This window comes from Mchenga conophoros, linkage group LG13 (genome assembly GCF_057382185.1).
Source record: "Mchenga conophoros isolate Kocher_MC1m ecotype Shallow Benthic linkage group LG13, M_conophoros_male_GT1.1, whole genome shotgun sequence".
Classification (NCBI taxonomy): domain Eukaryota; kingdom Metazoa; phylum Chordata; class Actinopteri; order Cichliformes; family Cichlidae; genus Mchenga; species Mchenga conophoros.
This window is the reverse complement of record NC_140538.1, coordinates 5,628,361-5,651,963: the sequence shown is the minus strand read 5'-3', so window position 1 is coordinate 5,651,963 and position 23,603 is coordinate 5,628,361. Positions and strand designations below refer to the sequence as shown.

At 40.0% G+C, this 23,603-nt stretch overlaps 1 protein-coding gene across 1 annotated transcript in view; it reads right to left on the bottom strand.

The window, feature by feature from the left end:
- The window catches only part of epas1b (endothelial PAS domain protein 1b), a 48,949-nt gene that overhangs the window by 15,757 nt on the left and 9,589 nt on the right, over positions 1–23,603 (bottom strand). Inside the window, exons 2-6 of the mRNA XM_085296146.1 lie at positions 10,787–10,977; positions 6,313–6,458; positions 5,072–5,159; positions 1,473–1,591; positions 516–718 (exon numbers count right to left, since the gene is read on the bottom strand). Of these exons, the coding sequence (XP_085152272.1) occupies positions 516–718; positions 1,473–1,591; positions 5,072–5,159; positions 6,313–6,458; positions 10,787–10,977 (747 nt within the window). The remainder of the gene's footprint in view (positions 1–515; positions 719–1,472; positions 1,592–5,071; positions 5,160–6,312; positions 6,459–10,786; positions 10,978–23,603) is intronic.

Sequence of the window (23,603 nt, the reverse complement as noted above, 5' to 3'; positions counted from 1 at the left end):
GTTGTGTTCCCTTCTCGTGCCAGTGGGAAAGAAATATCTGGGCGCAAACTATGAGGTTCTTTGGGTTTAAGATAGCCGCTTTTCATGCTAACCTACAAGTGACGAATGATAACTGACACAATGTCAGATGTCATTTTGTTTGGCAGCTTTAAAAATGTTTCAGCTTTAGGCTTGTTCACGATCTAATCCAGGGTCATTAACACTTGGCACGCTCTGACAACGTCATGACAGCGCCTTATTAATTTATGTTTCATCACCAACTTCTATTTTCTTACCTGCTAAGTCAACACACTGCAATCGCTCAAATCTTCTGTGTGTGTGTGTGTGTGTGTGTGTGTGTGTGTGTGTGTGTGTGTGTCAGACTTTAAGGGTTGTGTTTTAATTGGCAGCAATGTGAATCTGCTGCTCTACTGAACTCTGCTGAGGTTCAAACCAAATATAGGTGCATAAAAATATATTCACCGAAGCATATATTATCATTTAATACAAAATCTAAAAAATATGTTTCTGCCTACCTCTCGTCACAGTAGGTGAATTTCATGTCCATGCTGTGTCTGCTCAGGAAGGTCTTGCTGTCCAGCGGCGTGTCGATGTTGGACGGGTGTGGTATCGGTTCGCACATCAGGACAGCGCATGTGAGCGGAGGCTCTTTGAAGCCGCACAGCACTCGCGGAGGGCAGCTGTTGTACATCCTCAGTTGTCCAGTGCAGTGAAGCACCTGAGGAAGAGCAGCAGGAGTGTAAATGGAGTTTACACAGTGTCAGAGTTACCCCTGTGGTGAATAACATGCAGCCATAGCGCGATTATTACAGTTTTCCCTATCTGAGTGTTCATATTTACCATGACGCAGACACCTATTGTAGTGGTCATGTCTTTTTTGGCCCCACATTAGTCGATATTAATGGCCAGGGCTGCGATAGGTTCTTCAAAAAACGGTAAAGTACTTCTTACCTTTGAAAATAATGCTTTGCATTACTGCTATACAACCCAGAGAAAGCATTTCTCTACACTATTTGTTACACTACTTGTGTTGCTGCACAAGATTGCTTGTGGAATTGCTATTTAAGGATATAACATTAAACTTTTAATATGGGCTTCTAGACTCCTACCAGCATCATGAATTGCTCTGGATGATGGAACTCCAGGCCTCAAGGGCCAGTGTCCTGCAGGTTTTAGATCTCACGCTGGGTCAACACCTGAATCAAATGATTAGTTCATTACCAGGCCTCTGGAGAACTTCAAGACATGTTGAGGAGGTAATTTAGCCATTTAAATCAGCTGTGTTGGATCAAGAACACATCTAAAACCTGCAGGACACCAGCCCTTGAGGCCTGGAGTTCCCCCAACCCTGTTCTAAAATCTAAACCCTACTTGTGTCCAATATGTGGCTAAATCTATTCACAATGTAATAATCTCATTTTGTGTGTGCAGTTGCTGCAGATGTGATGCTTTGTAGATGTAGCAGTTGTTACCTTCCAGCTGGCTGACTTGAGGTTGACAGTGCGTCCTCTGTTGGTCACCGTGCATTTCATCCTCATGAAGAAATCTCTCTCTGTGCTCAGCTCTTTGCATTTTTTACCAAAGCCACTTCCTGGAAGACACAAAAAAACAGTGTGTCAGAATTCATCATCTGAATCATCATACAATAATACAATGTCACTGAGCAGGGGCAAACATAAGCATTTAAATGATTCAGATCCTGCTCTTGTGAACAGCTTTTTAGCTTTTTGCACAGTATATAAAATTCGCTTGACATTAAAGCATAATAATATATGGATCCTATAAGTATGAGGAGATTTAAAACAAAGTTCAGTGTCTTTTGTTTTTTTTTGCAATATAATAAACTGGAAGTTCACTCCCTTTATCTCCCTTCCAGCTTAGTCACAGAGGACTTGGAAAAATAGGCCAAGTTGTTACATCATAAGGTCAGAGTTCAGCCCCGGAGCTGCAGCCACAAAGCAAAGAGAAGTGTGTCTTTTGTCAAACTCCACGCTTAAAAGTGTGTCTCTAACTCCATATGGTTACACTTGAGCAAAACAAACACCACATAAATGTTTCCCCGACACTTACAAGCACGTTCATGTTCAGATGTGAATGAGTGTGGAGTGAAAGTGCGTTAAATAGAAAAGGTCTATAAATCAGAAGGTATTGTTCTGCTGGTGTGCTTTGTGGCCACTGCTGATAAGAGTTATCAACCACAGCACAGCGAGTGTGACCCTGTGTGTGTGCAGGAGAGAGGGATGGAGTAGAAAGTGGATTCACAGACAGAAAACATGGGTGTGGGTGTACTTCTGGCTCTGCTTTGCACTGCGTGTGTAACATACTAAGGTCATTATCTCTACCCCATAATGCCTTGTTCCTCTCTCAGCGCCTTTCCTCGTCTGCTCTTCCTCACGGTAGCAGCTCTTATCTGCTTTCCTTTGCACATGTCCTTTACAACTCTACTTTATCTGTTTATAGGTTCATCTCTGTATGACCTTTGAACTTTTGTTCTCATGTTTTTTCCCCCCTTGTGGACCCATCAGATATAGAATATTAATAACCACACTGTTCATGTTTTGAATTGTTTTGCATAGATCATTTCTGTCCCACAAGTAAAAGCAGGAGAGTTGAATGGCTCTGTAACAGTAAGAGCTGCAAGGCTGTACAAAGCATGTGGAAGATAGTAAATCTGTGTAACACCTGACAATTTCAGAAGAATGATTTTTCATCCTCAAGTAAACTCAGAGGATATAGATGTCTGAGGGTCCATTAAATACTTTGGTCACTCCTAGATAAGACAGCTGCTGACAACAAGCTGACAGTACTGTGGAATATTATCGTCCTGTAGGAATGATAGGATTTACAGGCCCCTGAACTTTCCCCTAGCACCAAAGCCAGCCAAACACTTCTAACTAATCTACATTGGCCTCAATATTGAGCCACAGGTACATGAAGTGAAGAACCTGTCCAGGCTATATTAGACCAAAGGTAAAGTGCACATGTCTGCAAGTATGCACGGTGTGTTTAAGTCAGTGTTGACATCACCCACACTACACTACAACACAGCAACCACGCTTGAATCTTCCATATGGACAGCTGTCTATTCACAGCTGTCTGCATAAGTATCTGCAAAAGCATATCAGCAACTGTGCATTCAGTTTTCGGAAGTTCAAAGGTTTTTAGGAAGAAAATGGGCAGGGATTTCAATAACTCCTGAATAATCATTTAAGTTAATTTAAATTCCTTAGATCCTAAAAAGTGAGCATTTATCTGATGGAATTAGCCACTGACATCAAATCGAGTCAACGCCCGGACCAGTGAGACGTTTTTGGGCAGCACAAGGGATTTTGTTAATTATGTGGCCGAACTGTGTATCCGGGAATAAAGGGCATAAAAGGAAAATTTAAAAAAATCAATTAAAATAAAATAAAATAAAAATCACACTATTAAGAAGAAGAAAACATGCTTATTATGACTTAATGTCATTAAAAAAAAAATAAAAAAAAAAGTCAAGGTTAACACAGTCATTACATCTCTCGGCCCACATGACAGGAGCTGGAAAGTAAGCCAAGCTGTTACATGACAAGTGAGAGTTCAGCCTTGGAGCGATGCCTCAGAGCCAAGAAATTAAGTGTCTCTTGTGTCAAACTCCAAACTCACAAGTCTTTATCTCCGTATAGCTAAGGTTGAGCAAAACAAACACCAGACGAACGTCTCTTCAGGCCAAAAACAACTGCGTACGTTAATAAGTGAGTGACTGAGTGAAAGATTTAAATAGAAACAGGCCTATAAAATATAAAGTATTGTTCTACTTGCAAGTTTTGCGGCCAGTGCTGATAAGCGTTATCAACACTCTGTGTGTGCTTATATTCTATATATACACATGCAGGGGAAAGAGTTCGAATTCTCAACAAAAAATAAATAAATAAAATAAAAATCACAAAATCCTGCCTCAGAGTTTGTTTGCGTTAACATCAGCTGATGACATTTTATTTCACTGGAGTCACGCTGCAGATACGCAACACCAGTGCGACCACACATACTGAAGTAAAGAAGTCACACCGGTGTTACTTGTCCACAGAAATGTCCAGAAAGCAGCAAACTAACACAAGATTGGTTTATTGTCTTTTATAATTGAGGCGACTGTTGTTGTGATTTGGCACTACATAAAATTTTTTTTATTTGAAATCAGAAACAACTAGAATTAAAATACAAACTCTCACATGATTGGGGGAAGTTTACTTAGATTATGCCTCCAGTTATCCAGCATGGCTGCATGACTTCACACTTACATAATCTCAAAATGCTGTGAGTGGACCTAATGAACCACTGCCACGATTTCAAATAAGGAAGTCAGAGTATGTACAGGCAATTAATATGAGGCACACTCTCGGGCTTAGATAATACACAGTTTAACACAGTTTCTTTTGCTCTTGTTACTGTATGATGTCATTGTGAGTAGATTTTCCCAATATGGTCATGAAAGCCGACTCAATACGGAGGGTGACCATAAATGAGGAGGAGCTGATTTCAGACAGAGTGAACTGAAAGGCGAATTGTTCCTTTACTAACAATATGAAGCTGGTAATGAGTATTACAGGTGACCTTTAAATGTTTCCAGTCTGAATCAAAGCTTAGGAATCTTGTCTTCTTCGAAGACTTAACTATTTGTATTGTGAGCATCTTTTAAGTGTATTTGTTTTTTTAATTATTTTTTTAATTTGCGTGGTATTAATGCTCTCCAGTGAGTTGCTTAATTTGTTTTCTGTTACATACATTCTATGATCTCCTCATGGTGACGTGGGTGGGACAAAACATCAACTTTGTACACAGGATATCCTATTATCTAATGGGCAGCATAGCTTGTGAATTGCTGAGCAAATTTATTCTTTTATTGAGTAGATAAGACTCCACAGACATTCCTCTACTTTATTTCAGGGGGCATTTTCTGATAAGGAGGAGAATGAAAAGATCACTTGTCATGTCAGAATGACTGCATATTTTTTTTTAATCAGTAAACCATAATCAGGTGAATGTAAAAGTTGTCATAGGTGGATAGAAGATAATGCGTATGAGACTGTGTACTAACCAGTCGTCTTCAGACTGAGGTTTTCTCTGATCTCCTCATGGTCGCATGGGTGGGTGAAGTCAAAGATGCTGTGACCAGTAAGCTCCACCTGAAAAACAAAAAGCAAACAAATAAATAAAAATCCTGAAATAAGGAATGTTAAATAAAGATATACAATTGCCTTTCTGTTACAGTTTTCTCTACATTTTACAGTAGTTGTTCCATCAGTTAGACATGCTGCATATTTCTTTTTCTGGCACCAGCACCAGTAGTTTTGTTTGGGATAAATAGATGAAGAGGGGGTAGTGAGCGTGAGTAATGGCGGCCACCATGAATGAACAAATGCACAAAAGTGTGTCACCTCCAGAAACACAGAATGCTTCAACACTAAACAAACAAAACTTTAGCAGCTTGTGATTGTAATCCTCCGATAACCAGTCAAGCTGCACTTTCTATGCAGTTTATATTTTCCCCATATAATATAAAATATGTAATGAACACACTAAAAGAATAAAATTTGGACATCAAAGACAAGTGTCCAACCAGAAGTGAAATGTGTTCTCCTTCTGTTCCACAGCAACGGTGTAAGGAGTGAAGGAAGACCACTAAGTTTTTGGACAAATCTTCTACCACAAATGATTTTCTTCCAGAAAATCCACTTAAGGGACATAAAGTTCAGGCAAATGGGTCACAAGGAAAGCCTGAAATCAGAAAGCTGAGGGCAGCGTAGGGTCGCAAAGCAGAGCTTTTGTTTCAGCGTTTACAGTAAACTTCTCCTTTACGATTTGCTGTTTAAGTTGGTGCCAGAGAGGGTGGGGAAAGAAAATGCACAATGTGTTTATAGTTGAACCTCACCGTCTTGACTGAACACACACTGCTGGCATAACAGGCATTTCACATAAACACACCCCTCTCTCTCTCCTGAGTACCCGTTAACATCCACATCTGCGTCCTGTCTGACTGGGTTAATGTCTTTCTTCCAATCTTCTTGAGAAGTTAAAGAAAATTAAAAAAAAATCTATCCACATGTCACATGCAAAGATGTTAGATGTTGGTGATGTTTATGACCTCTCAAAGCACTTTAAACTACAAGCCAAATTCACCTGTATTTATATAGCACTTTATTCTGTGTCTGTGGACGTCCCCCCGCAAAAACAAAAAATAGCATCAACTATGACTGCGTGCAAATAAACAGGAACTGATCACATTTAGAAGTGTCTGCACTTGTCTGTTTATTTAAGTGTTCTTTAATGGCTGTGTACCTGCGTGAGTCCCATGAATTTGTTGATGTTCTCGGACAGGAAGATCATGTCACCATCTGATGTTACTACGGTGATGAAGCCCTCCAGAGACTTCAGGTACAGGCTGTCCATCTGTCCGTTGTCCTCGCCGTCGCTGCTGCTGCAGCCTGGAGGGAGAGGCAGCAAACAGGAGACGCTTACAAATTGTTTCTCATTCAGTGCTGATTATAAATGGATATCATTGTGAATCTGTGTGTGTTTGTGTGCACGCATCAGGCTTGTTTTCCCTCTTGAAGCTTTGGCTCGGGGACAAAACAAACCACTGTAGCTTCTTCCTGCATCTCCGGCCACCCCTGATGCTCGACCCTGACAAACTGCTCGCAAACTGCTCAAGCGGTGCCCGCTTTTAGGACATAACTTGCAATTATGCTCAAATACACTCAGCGCAGTATCCAAACATTTACACACAGTGACTCCAGTCTGTCCACAGTGTCTTGTTTCAGCTAATTGATAGAAAAAACACCTCTAGCCTCGAGCTGGCCCCAACTCAAGAGGCGTATGTGTTTGCAGACGCTGGCTTCACGCTGAACAAAGCCCAGTAGTTGATGGGGGTGGAGGGTGGGAAGCTTGCAATTCCTCTAGTGTGTTTCCCTGAGATAAGAGAGAGCAACTCTCAAGGCTTCCAACAAGGCCTGGGGCTCGAGTTTGGAGCTGGGCCCAGATAGCATTAGCCCCTAGAGGACCCGGAGCTTTCACATGGGCCCCAGGGAGCTGGGGAGACTCTCAAGGCTCTATCCAAAGACCAGCGCCACCTTTGGCCTAAATACTAAGCTGTGATTACCAGTCATTTGGACTGAGTTGCACTTTTCTTCTCTGTGCTGTTCTTTGGTTGCGTAACTGCCCTCGTTTCAGAATAATGGGGAGCAGAACAGAGCGTTTGATAGGGACAGCTGCTGCTAAGAGAATCATTTCCCCTCTATTTTCTGACATTTGTCCGGTCATACTGGACAGAATGAAGGGACAGAGCAGTGAGGCAAAATGAGTTTCTCATAATATGAACTCAGAACATTATGTGACTGTCATAGTGGGAATTCTTTTTCCACCATTTTCCTGTTCATCACGTTTGTAAAGACAGAATATCTGGTGCATGCTTACACATGCCAAACAAAAGAGATAGTATTCAGGGTGTGCTACACATTAGGACGCCACAAGAGAAAACCTTGACAATGTCACCTACCCGATGTGGGCTTCAGGGACTGAGGCTCAAATGAGCATCTATTTTTGGGGTTAGGATTTGATTTTAAAACGAGGAGAAGAAAACGTGAAACTGAACAAAAACAAATATTTTCTTTCTTTCTTGTTGATAGAGCCTAAACTGTCAGAATAGTTTTGTTAGGTCAGTAAATGCCTGAAGGGAACCAGTACCAAATATTTAGACATAAATCTAAAAGTAAGGCACAATTTCGATAAGTACCATTAAAAAAACAAAACAAATGCATGACACACAAATTGTGTTCTGAAAAGATGAGAAATATTCAGTAATGAACGCAACCAAGAATAGAAAAAAAAAAAGAAAAAAAAATCCATATGCAGTTGGAGAGTTGTCTGTCATTTATGCACATGTTACTAAAGCAGTAACTTAATATAAAAGCACTCTACTGAAAACATCTGTTATAATAGTTGTTTGGAAATTTCTATATTTTTCCCCTTATTTTGGTCAATCTGCTTTTTATTCTACTCCTTATCCAATCGTTAGGGTTGCTGGAATGCTGAGCATAATAATTTACGTTTTTTAAAAAAAAGTAATATATTATGAACTCAATTGAGGGAACTTGCAATTTGCCAGAGAACAAATGGCGTACAGATGAAAACAAAATATTTGGCCGCCTGATCAAAGGGCAGTAAATCAGTATATTTCCCAAAATGTAGGACTCTACTTCAAACACAGCTGGGACCTCTGCAATTAGGAACGCATATGTTTCACAGTATTTTGATCCAAGTTAAGTCAAAGTCAAGACAAAAATACAGCTGAATCCTTTGAGGTATCTCCTAATCAGTACATCAAAGTTCATCAGGTCCCAACTGAGCGTAAGTTACTTAAGGGAGGTGTTCCCTACAGTGGCTCTTGGGTGCATATACAGTATGTTTGTGTGTTTGTGAGGGTGCATTCCAGCATGTTTGGCGCCAAGGCAGTCGGCTGTTATGGCTAGCAGGGGTAATGCCAGCACCAGCCGAACGATGGGCAGAGCTCTTCGTTTCCTCCGCAATCTCTCCTTCCATCACGGAGCAATCAGACCGGCCTGATAATGCTGTATCTGCAGCTGCATCTCACGGATCTCCTTGTGCTCTCCTCCCCTCTCACCCGCTGCTTTCCTACCCTCATTACCTTTACAGCTCCTCCCCGTGCACGCCTCCTCCTCCTCCTCTCGTTCGCACTTGTTAACCTCTCCTTTACATACATCTCATACATACTCCCCCCCTTTAACACTTCTTTATCTATGCAAGCACGTCTGACAACCGCTACTGGAATTTCAGAAAATGTTAATTACCCTAAATTGGTTGTATCACCCAAATGACTTTTGAACCCTGCTTTTGAGTGCTTTGAGAAAGTTTCAGTAGCTACCATTGTGTTTGGATAGAGGCAGATGTTTTACAGGTGGATATCTCAAAATCTTGGAATTTGAAACTGAAACCATTTGCATTTTTATCTCTTTTTGTGGTTAACTAACCCTTTAACCTCAGGCAAACGCGCAACGAATGTGCTGCTGGATTGCTTCTTTTTTTTTTTAATCTTTGTAAAACACCCTGATTAATTGTTCTTTTTTTAGTGGAAACGCAGCCCATATTCCACATCTTTATCAAGCATCGATTTCATTTGTGTAATTTGTGCGCTAAAATCCTACTTGAGATGCTAAATGAATAAAGAAACGACACATAAATGCTCTGATTAATGATAGTCTACAAAGAAGAAATGGGAAGTAGTCATCATTGTTGTTTAAGGAAGCACTGGTTGAATGCATGGCTATTTCCTCTGCGAACAATGAAAGTAGTCAATCATAAATAAAGAGCAATAAATAGAAAAATCAAAAGTTACATAAGAATAGACTAATGGCAGTCTAAAGATTTACAGATAAGTCTAAGGTATGGCATTAATCACAGTGCTTTCCTGTGTTTTATTACTATGGTGTCGTAGAGCTGACAGCTTTTATTAATTGCTATAAAAATGGTTTTAAAGAAATTATAAATCAGGTCAGCTCACAAAGTGTGAATGATGGGAATTATTTAAATTACATGCCAACATTTTTTTTCTCCTCCGTGTGTTATAATGACACAGTCAATAAAACAAAAACCAAAAACAAAGACAGTCATTTAAATCAGCGACAACATGAATATTGCTCATCTATACACAGACAGCTTTGACTTTAAAGATATCGTGGGGAAGTTTACCAGCATACAGGTGTCAAAGGTTAAAACCTCACTTTACCGCCTCCTCCCCTGTGTGAACTCAAGTTTTCTAGCTCTATTAAGGAAAAATAAACATTTTTTAACAAGCTGCAGTGCTGACAATTGACGTTGGTTGTTAAATTTTGTGGTTCTCTGATCTCACTTCGAGACACGGACGCAGTGGAGGAATTCCAGAACAATAGGTCTGATTCTTTGTTAAGCTTCCTCGGCTTCTAATTTTAACTAAGACGAGAGGAAGGAGGAGAAGTGCAAAGAAAGACGCCAGCAAATACTTTCCTGCTTTACTGGACAACTCGACATAGCAACAGACACACACACGAACGTGCCGACGCAAATCTGTGATCACACGTCAAAGAAGCTGCTGGAGGGAGGTGGTGTGCTGTTTGAATTTTTTCTCCTTTGTGTAACGAATTAAGATTCACTGCACGGAAGCTTGCACCGATTTGCATTTAGAGGTGTGTGAAAAATTAAAGGAAAAAAATACATATGGGCTTGGTAAAGAGCTGATGTGCTGTTCTTACAGCACATCTTCAGAGCACCTTGGTATTGACACACTAAGAACTCTACTGAAGGGATGGCCAATTCTCCCAAGTTCATTCTGTTCTCCTAGAGGTAGGGAGTCCTGTCTGAAGGACCAAAATCGTACATATTTGACAGCAAAGACTAATCACAGCATTGGTGGCAACAAAAGTTGCCTCAAGGTGCTTTATATTGTAAGGTAGATCCTACAATAATACATACAGAGAAAATTCCAACAATGAACAAGCACTTTGGCGACAGTGGGAAGGAAAAACTTGCTTTTAACAGGAAGAAACCTCCAGCAGAACCAGGTTCAGGGAGGGGCGGGGCCATCTGCAGCGACCGGTTGGGGTGAGAGGAGGATAAAAGACATGCTATGGACATGCATATGCCTATGACTATGTTCATAACTGAAACCAAGTCAGGAGTCTCAATTTCTCCCTTTAGTTTGTCACCCATGTGCATATTTGTGTGAGTCTGTGTGTATCGGCCTGTGGTGTAGCGTTCGTACTTATGGCGAGCAGCTTGCGTGTACGGAGGAAGCTGATAGCGAGCCTCATGATGGATGCCTTGTCCAGGTGAGCGCTGACGCTGTGGGATAAAGGCAGCTGGTGGGCCAGCTCGTAGAACACCTCCGTCTCTTTGCTGCGCCTGCAGCGCGCTGCATCGCGAGACTTCTCCTTACGTCTCTCTGAGCTGCTCCTGCGCCACAAAACAGACAAATGGTCATTTAAACATGAACAATGACACATAATCATACGGTTACTCTGGAAGTCGGTTGGCTTAATGAGACAGTCGGTCTTCGTTAATAATTATATTTCAGGTTCTTCTGTATCATTCAGCAGTTAATCTTCCATGAATGCACTCACTGTCTGGGGTCTTTAAAATTTCCTACTCGACCTTGCTGCGGGCACACCACAGCATAAAGAAACCAATCTCATAAATCCCCATGTGATTCGACAAGCACCAAATGTGCCCGTTTCAAAGGGGGTTCGCTCACAAGTTCGAATACAATGCATCATTCAGTATAAATACAAAGAAGTGGTTGGTTTATAAAGCTTTTCTGCAGCCCTGAGGTACAATAATTGCTCTTTTGTTTTTTTCCCCCTGAAAAACTAGGACTTACATATTTCCACATCAGAAACAAACTGGGCCATGTTGAAATATCAGCAATATCAGAAATTCACATCAATGATACAACAAATAGAGCTGCAGAAATGTTATTGCGCTGCCTTTGTTTTTGCAACCCAACACACATGAATTCACTTTTTTGATAAAGTTACGCAAACATATTCAGTATTCAAAAATTGCTTGACTTGCTTCTTAAAGGACTACGATTGAACCTGAATTTCACTTTGTGTGAGCTTGACACCAGTTATTGATCATCATACACAGAAACATACACCTCAGCAGCTCCTGCTTTTGGTATCGCTTCAAAGCCTATCAGTGTCTGTCAGTACAGAAGGGGACGTCCCTGTTTGAGATGCAGAAAGCCAGTTCAGTTCAGCAGTTGGCAGTCAGGCTGGTTTAAGTTGCAGAAACAGTTTCCGTGTAATGGAAAGAAATAACTTGTATAACGAGTAAAGACACTGCAAGGCAGAACTACAGAAGGAACACAAAAAAGATGTATTTAGAGATAAGAAAACAATAACTTCTTATGACGCGACACCATTTCCTTCACTTCCTGCATGAAGAGATCAGTCACCAGGTCACTAACACAAACACTGTATATCTATGAAAAACACACATATGTACTCGCTGAAACAGCACACTTCAAAAATGATCAAAAGATCCTTTTATGAGAAAAGTGAAATGTGGAAAAAAAAATGCATTAAACTTGTTATAAAAGATGTTCATCCTGGCTTCTGATTTGAATACTCACTAAAATTCAGTCCCTAACCAACTAAAGACTGGCTTTTCTCAACCTTTTCCTCTTGATGTTAAAAGAACAATTACAATATCTTAAAAATAACCATCCCACTGGTAACTCATTCACCTCCTGTGTCCACTTTCATGCATATTTTTGTTCAACTTTCTCATTCGTATTTGGATTTAGTGAAACCTATTGAGCAAAATTCAATTTGAACTTTGCCAACAGGAGGATTATACAGCGTGTTTGGAGTCTGTGTTCCATGCGAGGAAAATGGGTTTTAATAGATGTAAATTGGTCTTTAAAAATAAAATTTAAATTGGAAACCTGGTTAAAGACGTGTAGGCAGGTGATTATTTTAATTTCCTCTGGTTAATGCATTTGTTGTTTGAGGGAGAGAGCTTTTGCTCACAGCACCGAGGTTCCAAGATAAAAGCGTTTACTTCAACAATCAAATTGCAATCTGAAAATCTTTTCATGGCGGTCAAGCTATAGCAAAAATGCCGCCAACAAAGCCTACACAAGAGCGGGCCAAATTATGTCAGCAAGCAGAACTCTGGGTAATTTTCCATGGATATGGTTTCTTTTTTTTGGCTCCAGGCTCTGAAAAAGAAATGCATCAGATTTGGACGTGAAAGCTCAAATAGGCAAACAGTCCTAGTTTAATCGCTGATCCAAGACATCAGCACAACAATCCATATTAGGACATCACACGTGGAGTTTGGCTTTATCTGGGCTCCCTCGTATGCTCAAATTCAACTCTTAGTCACTGGATACCGTCTGCACAACATGGGACTGGTAAGGTTGCGCAACAGGGTTCAGATTTATATGAAAAAGCTGCAAAGCAACAGCAGCAGGGGAAGAAACTGACAGAAGAATGCTGCCGGATGGAATAAGAAAACTGTGGTAACATCATAATAGCAGACTCATCATGCTCCATTTAAATCCACTGAATCACCTCTGCTGAAATACCTGGACAGGAACAGCATGATTATGCAACAGGTGTGACTATAAATAAGACAGTGACCAATATGTGTTTTTTTTGCAGTTACTGCAGTTTCTCACTCAACCACCTGGGGATTACTCCAAAAGAGACAATTGTCATAGACTTTCATATTATTTAGAGTCTGTTACAAAAATCAGTTTTCATCTGTATAGCTGTTCAGAATTACTTGGAGGACTTTTTTGTTTTTCTAATTTATTCGTTAAAACATTTTTAAGGCTTAAAAGTTATACTCTCTTTTGCTAGTTTATTGTAGTTTATTGTATAAATACCCATCTATAAAGTCTTGGCTCCAGTTCTGGTGGTGTAGTACTTTATTTGGGCATTAAAAAGCAGGTATCTGCACCTTAAGTTCATAAAAGTGTATTAGCTTGGCTCTGGGATATCAATTCTCAGGTAAAACAGCATTTAATTCATTTTTTTAAGTAACAAAATTCACTTTAAAATTTCTTGAGTAACAAGACAGAAACATTTTTACAATCTCCATCCTAAAATGCAGAAAAGAAAAAACTAAAATAAAAGTTCCGATACAATTAAGTGGGACCTTTCTCATAAAGAACAAAATGCTCAATTTAAATCTGTAACAAGAGCCAAAAACAGGTTAAGTTTAAAAAAAAAAAAAAAAAAAAAAAAAAAGTGCTGTGAACAAAAAGCTTTTTTACCCTCAGATCTGTGAGCAGCCTCTACGGAAAAGATAACTTTACAAACCACAACAGGCGAGGTGAAGCTCTGCTGAACTTCACATGCCCTCTGTCAGTGGTGACACGATGTGGTTTATCAGACTTGATCACATCTGTGGCAGAACTGCAACATGCAGGGCCAGAAAGAAAATGTAACAGTGCAGAAGAAACAAATATTTTGGCACCAAGGTTAAAAGGTAAAGAAGCCAGATGCCTTCACACCGTAAAAGATCTCTTCTGAAGCGGAGACTTACAACCCACTGAGATAAGAGAATAAAGTGCCAAATTAAACACCTGATGAAATACTGAACCAAGTGAGACGACTATAGAAGTGTTTTCTTGCTATGACAAGGTCGAACAACAGAAAACGTCCTGCATGCCCATATAGAAAGTGTACATTGAACCATTCAACCGTTGTGCATACCGATGCTTTACACAACACAGCAGCTAAATGCCAGGAAAAATGGCAGTCGTGTGTGTTCTGGACGCGTTTACATTATTCCATACAGCGGAAAGTACATATAAGAGGACATTTTATCACCACTTGGATCAGATTTACAGTCTCGGTGAAGGAACTCTGATGGGGGTGGGATCACTGCTGTTTTAGGACACTGTGGGGCTTAAAGTGTTTTTACTGACTCTTGTAGATTTCAATATATTACTGGTTTCCAATATTCAGCTTACACTTTATTTAAGATACTTTAGATGACTCTTGGTGAAAAACACTTGCTACCTTTGCATGTGTATTGAGTGGTTTTCACATTTCCATGAGCCCTGGCTCGATGACACATATCCCTTTACCTCAGGAAGGGCATCCAGGGTAAAAAAAATTTAAGAGAAAAAAAAAAAAAAAAAAAAAATCTGCCAAATCAAAGATGTGGAGTTGCTCACCGTCATGACCCTTTGTGATTAAGTGTACTGCCAAAAGTGGCTTTTGTTGTGCTGCAATGAAGGGATACTTCATAAAAACTAAGTTATGATAATACTCAACAGGTGCTGAATGTGTTCATGACCTTCCCACTGGAGACTACAAGACATAAATGCTTGTGCATTAACATAAGATCGCTATGATGTACATTTATCAATTTATGTAAATAAATGTTCTGAAAATATATATCCAAAATCAAAGTAGAAATAAAAAGGGTAAATTGGCATTTTATTTTCTATTATCAGAATTATTTTGTCACAACATCGTTTCTATGGAGAGCAAAAACTGCCAAAAGTAAATAATCATAAATTATTTTATTTTTTGTAACTTAACTAAAACAAATTCTAGAAAGTTTATAACATAAATTTATAGTATTTCTGATTTGATTTGCACTTCTGTTAAATGACCATAATGTTAATTCCTTATATCTGTTTATGCTCCAGAGACAAATCCCCTCCTTTTAACAGACAAGATTTTTAAAAACATTTTTTTTTTAAACAAAAACAGGACCAAATCATCTCTTTTACTTAAACATAAAGCAAGAGCGTTTTCAGTGGTTCGCATTACAAAATTAAACTTTTCCCTGCAGCCAAAATCTGGAGTCCACAAAACGCACAAACTAGAAAATCCAACATGCAAACACACATTAAGGACAAGATAGCATACAATTAACAGGAAAGGCAGAGCACAGAAGCACCATTATCTTATCTCATCGAGTGTTATGTCCCATCAGTGCGTCTCCCTGCTCGTCTCTGAGGTTTAAACTCATTAACCCCGACTGTCAGTCACTCAAAGTCTCATTACTGATGAGCCAGCAGACAGCAGACTGCTTCCACTCAATCAAGCCAACTGAGAGAGCAAACTTCAACTAGCTCCTTGATGTGTGAATGTGTGTTCTTTTGTCTTTGTGTGTGTGTGTGTGTGTGTGTGTGTGTGTGTGTGCCACTCTTTGATTGTCCAGGGCCATTGTTGCTGAAGATCCCAGCAGACTATTTCAGTACAGAAAACAATGGGAGTCACAGCGCTTCACCAGGGCATTGCAGCCTTCCGATGTACTCACTGACCCCTCGCTCATATTCACAAACGTGCACGCAAACACACGCACCCACCTGCGCGTGCATGTGCATACCAGAGGTTAGAGGTCAGGTGCATCTACTCAAGTAAAACTTTAAAAAATTTCCAGTATTTTTCTTCTTCCTACCTTCTCTTTCCTTCATTCCTCAAATCGTTCCCACAACGATTTACTGCAGAAAATGTGTTCACTTTGACCTGCAGTAAAAGATAAATCTGGTCTGACAGATTTATTTCATCTTGTGCTTCAGTGACTCAAATCAAACAAAACCAATGCTGGTAATCAAGTAATGCCGTTTCTAGAAGAAAAGAGTCTTGTCAGATACCTCATATTCAATTATTTTCCACTTACGTTTATTATATATGTATATGTTTTTTTTTTTTTTTTTTACCTTCCCTTATGTCATTCTTTGAATATATTTAGGCAGTAAAACTACGTGACTACGTTTGCAATCATGGCTCGGGTTAAAGCACAATGCATTTATGACAGTATTGACACAAATGCATCACATCCATTTCAGACCATAAAGCACTCCTACTGAACTCTATAAATGCTTACAAAGTGTTTTACAATGTGGCGTCTGAGTCCTGAGCGAATTGTTGTTCCAGTAGTAAAAATACATCAAGTGGAATGTCTCGTCTTAAGAGAGAGGGCCATATTGGACAATTTGCCAACCAAATTTACTCAATACTATCTCAAGTTCTTGTGTGGAATTGCCTCACTTGAGTGAGACAGGAAGTTTCCTCTTCTGAAGCCTGATTTCTGGACATTGAAAGTTACTGCGCAAACTTGAAGTGGCTTAGATATTGACCCAGATTGGTAAATGGAGGTAAATGGAGTCTTTCCTGTTTGCTCCATCTCTTTTTAGGGTTAACCCCAGCTCTTAGACTTTGCACCCTACTCATGCAGGACTCCTGATCTGATACATTTATTTAAAAAGAAAGTCTTCGGCCTACAGTACCTGCTCAGACTTGCCTTTGCATTGCTGCATTTTGTATGTTTTGTCTTGTTTTGATACAGTTTGAGATGCTGCATAAAAAAGGAAAAAAGATAGTTGGTAGTTGCTGCTCGATACAGACGCATATTTGAGAAGACAGTCTGGCTGCAGAGGGTACCGAGTTCATGCAATCAAGCCATGTGGAAAATTCTGTACGATCAGCCAGTCGCTGCCCTCCTCAGACTCTCAGCTCATCCCGAAAAGTTGGATCAAACATGAAAAACACATTAAAAGGGCTACTAAAGGACATTATACCGTTTGCGCCACCCTCTCAGCTCCTACTGGCAGGGCCTCATCTTTTAACCTTGGGCTACGCACACTAAAGCAAACAAGCCAAAGGTTAAACATACCACAAACCAACATACCACAAGTTTCTGCCACTTCAGAATGACACACTAAACTCGCAACCACAATATATAGGTACACATACATGTACAGCAAGGTGACCTCCAGCAAGCTGACAATGATGATCCGTCAGTGCTGCAGTCATAAATACTATTTTGAAAGCTGAAACACACCTAAAAGAAAAACCCAAAACAGCACACTCACTCACCTCAGGCCAAAACATGAATCTGTTTGTTAAAGCTTCTGAAATGAAAACATCCCACAAGTTTCAGCTCCAACTTCTATTCTTGCCATAAAATGATGTAAAACGCGGAGATAACATTCTTTGTTCTGCTCCGATTCATTGGCACATCCAAAAGCTGCTTTTAAAAAGGCCTACGAGAGTTGCAACCAAAGCTGAGAGGGGGGAGATGCGGGTCACCAGCTATTTTAATCATCAAGAACTCACGCAAACGTGGTATGAGTAGCTCCAAAAGGATTTCTGTTTGTGTTGCGTTTGTGATGGAACAGATGATTTGGTTTCGTCTGTTTCTCCTCTCTAAGAGGGCGACGTGGTGTGAGATCTGGGTATTAAAACAAGTAGAAAACACATATCTGGCATTCTGAAACCTCTACGAGAGAAGTGAGACTGTCACTCTAAACCACAGCCAGTCACATGCTCAGGTACATGCAAAAGGTACACGAACACGAGAGGCAGAGAGCAACATCAGCCTGACTCACACTGAATGTAGAGCCCTGAATGTGACAATACTAATTGTGGTTGAAAGGCTGAAGATGGAAATAGTACTTTAGCAGCAGATACCACTCAGAGATACTCAGTCCCTGGAAAAGCCAACCTTCATACTGAAGTATTTTCATACCTGCAAGGCCATCAACTTTCCTTTGTTTGCTTGCAGTAGTTGTGACTTAACTGGAAGTTGTGGTCAAGTCGGCGCCACTGAAGCAGACGTCATTTTATGCAACTCGTCAGCCTCGCACACTCACCAGTACTCTGTGTTGTGTTCAGATGCAACACTTGCTGGGAAGCTTTCGGCGCCAATTATCTTTGTCACATTGTCATTCCGAATACCAGTTGAGCCAATTCTTTTAAATCCGTCTCAGCATATTTTCTGTTTCACTCACATTGCAAAATAATGACGTCAAACTCGTTGCAGAGCAGGGGAGCGTTTTCACATGCAGGCCGCTTATCCTACTCTGTTTGCACATTGTTCATACACAGATAAGAAAGCAGCTTCTTCAATTTACCCTCCTCCCCTCGACACACAAAACAGCAGAAGAAGTCATTACTTTAACTGACAGCAGCGTAACACTAATCAAAACAGTGGAGGAAATAAAATTAATCACAGTGAAATAAGAATAGTAGAATACAAATCACGTCTATTTTGATTTGTGAAATTAACTTGTGTATTTTTAAAATGACTTTTAATGGTTTTTAAAAAAAAAAAAAAAATCTATAAATCATTTGGCTCTGGCAGTAATTTGTCATCCAACAGATCCACACTTGCTTTTATTGAATAGACTTCAAATGACCAAATTTGCTGCTCTAATTATGTGTAAGTCATGTTTATAACTTTCACTTGGCTCTCAAATCGTTTTACAAGCATCAATCAGAATTATGAGCCGACAGGCAGCTTCGGAATCGAACAATGCAGCAGAGCCAGATGTTTTTCAACCTGAAGCGTTGCTACTTGGAAAGCAAACCTGAAATCTGAATGTGGTACAACAGTCCACACCCTCGGTCCTCATTCATTATTTTTCTCCCCCTTACCCGCAAGCTTTTTTCAATCACTTTTGGTACTCTCGCTGCGATAAACTTGCCATTGGACGCCTGCAGCCTGGAGCGTAAGGAGGAACATGTGCACGCACACTCACATGTTGCCCAGTCGCGAGATTATTTTCAGGCCTAATCGGAACAAAAACAAAGAGGGCAGAGCTGCTGCCGCTGCTGCTCTCGGACATATTGTGTCTGTTCCCCTCTCTGCTGGCAGTAATGAGGCCTTTAATACAGTTTTCCCCTGCAGCCCTCTCTGTCTGCACAGCACAAAGCTTCATCTGTTCAGATCTGCATTCAAACATGAACAGATAGAGAGCGTGGTGTTCAGGGTGATCTGACACTGCATCATATCTCATGCACTAACGTATGACAATCTTATGTAGATTCATGTACAGTAATAAGCATAACTCTCTCTCACACACACACACACACACACGTTAACATTTAATTGAATCTGTCCAATTCTTATTTTTAGGTGCTTAAAGATTTATTTTTGTATCTTTGGAAGGTTTTAAGGTTTCCTGCGACAGAGATTTGATTTAAAGGATCATTTCAGCAAATGTGAAGCTCCAAGTGAAATTAAGCTTTAAAAAAAAACTCCTCCTTTTTTTAATTAAAAAAAATTTAAGGCAAATCTTCCATTTAAGAATGGAAAACTTTCATCTCGTTACACATTTATTTCTTAATTTTTACTTACACAGAACATCAATGCCCATTCTTTGGACATAATGTAATGGTGTGTTATTACAACAAGGCCGAGGTTTCCATCACTTAAAAGATGCAAACAGATACAGCTGGAATTAAACGCATCAACAGCAGGCGAAAAGAATTCCACAAAAGCCTTTAATCTGAGTAAGCCGAGTTTAAAAGACACGAGCTCATTGCAGGTTTATGATTCATGACTTATGTAAAGACACAACAACAAAAATAAAAAAGGTGGATAAGGGAAAGGGGAGGCAAGAGGAGGAGAGACCCGAGGCGGCCGCCGGTCATAGTGGCAGAGGAACTGAACTTCAGGTAAGAAGTTATGACCTGCTGTCTATCTGTGTCAGATATAAACCAAGTTTAGTTGTAGTTTGTTTAAGTTGTGCTGACTTTTTACAGGCGCTTAGAATAACTGGTACTGCGTACTAGCTAGCATGACGGAGTTTATATACTGCTGGGCGGGTGCTATGAAGTTACTGATAGTAAATTTTATTTTATGCTTAAGGTTAGTTTCTCAAACTCCTCAAAATCTTAACAAATTGTGCCAATCCTTACATGTTGCACCAGGCTGATTTATCATCAAAAGTGGAGAAGTCTGTGACAGAGGAGACAGAAGAGCAGCAGAGAGAGAAATAAAAGAGCAGGAGAGAGAGATGGAGATGGAGAGATGACTTTATGTCATCCATGAGGGATGCATTTGACATGTTTCACATATTATAGCCCAACAAGTTACTTATAGCAATTTAAATACGAGCAATCAGTTTTTGGCAAATACCGGCTATTTTTGTGTTTCTTTTTATCGCTGTGTAACTGAGTTCAATTGAAAGCCTGCATGCGCTAGTACCTCTTGCCACGAGTTCCCAGAATCCTTTGCGGTTTTACCCCTAATGACGTCACATTTTTGGTGGGCCGGTCTCTGGTCAAAATGCCCGGGCCGATTTTTTGTCCCAGTCCAGCCCTGCATATTGGTACCATTTAACCTCCCAAATCTTTACTTAAACTAAAATATACATACATATAAATATATTCCTGCTGTCTGGGAGATGTGTCTTTCTGTTGACACCAGAAACTACAACATGCAGGTGCTGTTAACTGAAGAGACACTAATCTACGAGTTTGTTATTCAAGTTCTGGATTGAATCTTCAGGTTGTTCAACAAGCAGCCCCATAAACACACGAACACAAATGCCCAGAAAACAGGTCCTGACTCCTGCTGTGATTGTTGTGATAACAAGCCAAAAGGTGCTTATAGGAAACAGATCCTGTAACCAGAGCAGGTGTCAGGCTGTGTTAGTGCGAGCAAGAGTGTGCACGTGAGTTTGTGTGCGCATGTGAGTGTGCTTCATGGACCATTTGCTCTTTTTGCCCAGTAACTAAAACTGTTCTAATCAGTTTGTTGTCATTTCCATCACTCTCGCCGAGTACAGATCGACAGATTTCGTTGACTCTGAGGCTTGAACTTTTGTACCATTCCTTCACCTCTTCTTTAAAGATCAGTACAGCTGTATGAAGATCGCTATCAATTCCACTAAAACTAGATGAAGTGTGAACTAGATGAAGTCTTGTTGTGCGCAGCTTTGCTGAAAAGTACGCCGTTTACATGTCTGTCTTTGGTCTGAATTTAAAATAAAAAAAAGAAAAAGAAAAAAAATATTTATATAATTAATATATACATACATACATACATACACACACACACACACACACACACACACACACACACACACACCCACTGTAAGCAAGGAAAGGTGTGTGTCTTCCTGTAGTTGTGGCGCCTCGCCGAACAAACACAGAGCAACAATACAGTACTGGCTAATCTGTGATCCTAAGGAACATCAAGTTCTGGAAACACAGCCAAACAGGCATTTGTCTGTGTGTGCATGCGCACACACACAGACACACACACACAGGCGAACAAACAGCTATCCCAGACAGGGGCCCCGACTTCGCCTCAATCAAGGGAAGAACGATGCAGGAGATTGCTGATGATTCCGATAGTCCATGAAAGAGAGCAGCACACACACACACACACACACACACAGTCACTCTGGCACAAACAAACCCGCCCACAGCACGCTGATGGTTGGGATAGACTGGCTGATTGAAAGAAGCACAGAGGGGATGGAGAAAGGGAAAAGGCGAAAGAGAGGGAGGCCACAGGTGGTGTGAGGGAGGTCAGCTGACCAGACTAGAAACCCCGCTGAGAATACCAAATGAGCTGAATGGCACAAATCTAAACATTTAGATAGAGAAGGCAAACTAAAAGTAAAAAGATTTACATGGTGAGTTCAAAATCATTTATTTCAGCTCATCAGAGAAAGTTAAAAAAAAAAAGTTTTAAATTTTAAAATGAATGGGTTATTTTGTTGCTGTCTTTTTTATTATCATTGTCATTGTTACTGTATCCAGATTCTCCAAGACCTAATTTATGTTTTAATTAGTGTTCTATATAATCACAATAACTATGTCAACAATGTCATTTTACACAGTGAATTGTACTATTTTACAGTAAGAAACTGCTGTTGTACATGAGAGTAAGTGCACTGTTAAAGTTTCCTGTACTTTATTGGAATTTAAGTGTTATTATATAAATAAATATTTAAAAAAAATCAGTACTGTTGGGGGGAAAAAACAGCACCCTTAGTCATGATGAACAAAGTTTTTCCCCATGTGATCTGAATTATTGCCCCCTGATGAGATAACAGCCGACCTGAAGTGATTAACTGCTACAGGAGTCTTGTTCATGGCTCTGTAGAACCAACACATTTACAACAACAGCAATCAATAACCTAAACACTTAAATCAGTAGAGCACTAAAAAGTTTGGGACGCGGTCCATTTTCTTATTATAACTACAGATGAAAAGGGATGAGCTGACTGCTGACTCAGTTAATGTGGTGGGGCAGATACAGATGGCACCTGAGAGAAGCTTTGGTGGGTAAATCTGTAGTATTTGTGGTTTAAGGGTCTCGCATGGAAAAACTGAAGAAAATCCAGTTCCTAGCAATGATAAAACTGTTTCATTACTCAAAGTTTCTGAAGAAAGATAAAGAGATGATTAAAAAGAGAACGTAAGGAGAAAACAGACTGTCTTTACTTTGCATGTTTTTAAACGCAAACCCAATGAACAGAGGACTGACTACAGTGGGATTACAGCGACAGGATTACAGGAGGAATGTGAGTGTGTTACTGGTTTTCACTTTATTATTGCTTTCACTCAAGTTTCTGACATAGTTGTCAAGTCAAGGTTACTCGACTTCAAAAGCTGCGAAACTCATTTTGGGGCATTTTTAAGTGTTTGCAAATGTTTTTCTGGCAGAAAAAAAATGCACCAGGTGAAGGTCAAAAACAAGCCCTGATTTACTGTTCCGTCCTGGTTATCGGCTCTTGACCTCCGGTCCCGTTTTGCAAATTCACCTTGAACAGTAAAAGTGTCGAGAGAGCTGAAAAGGACATTCAAGGAAAAAGCTTTTAACACACAGGAGGGGGAAACAAAAGGGAACAGTAATCTCTTTCAACACAAAAACTTTTCAAATGACAAAAGTGAAATAATGACAACTGTTGTTCTGGAGAGATATACAAGTTTCCTGAATTTTTTATTTATTTATTTTTTTTAAAACAGCATAAACTCCACTGTGAAATTAAAAAAAATATATACAATCTTACAGAGCACTACAAAGTGACTTTTGCTAAAGTGCATTGTATTCCAGACTAAGAGGACGGTGTCTGGACTTCTAAATTTGTGAATGCGCTCTAAAGCTCCAGAACAGTGAAGCACGAGGGAGCATGTGGAGGCTTTTTCTGTGTTTGCTTTTAATGAGTGCATGAGGTGTGATCAAAAAATCCCCATAAAAAGAAATAATCTAATCTGATTTCTATTAGGCCGATCTCCCTATGAGGCCATCTCTTTGTGCACATACGTTCTGTTCTGACATGCAAATCTGCACAATGGATG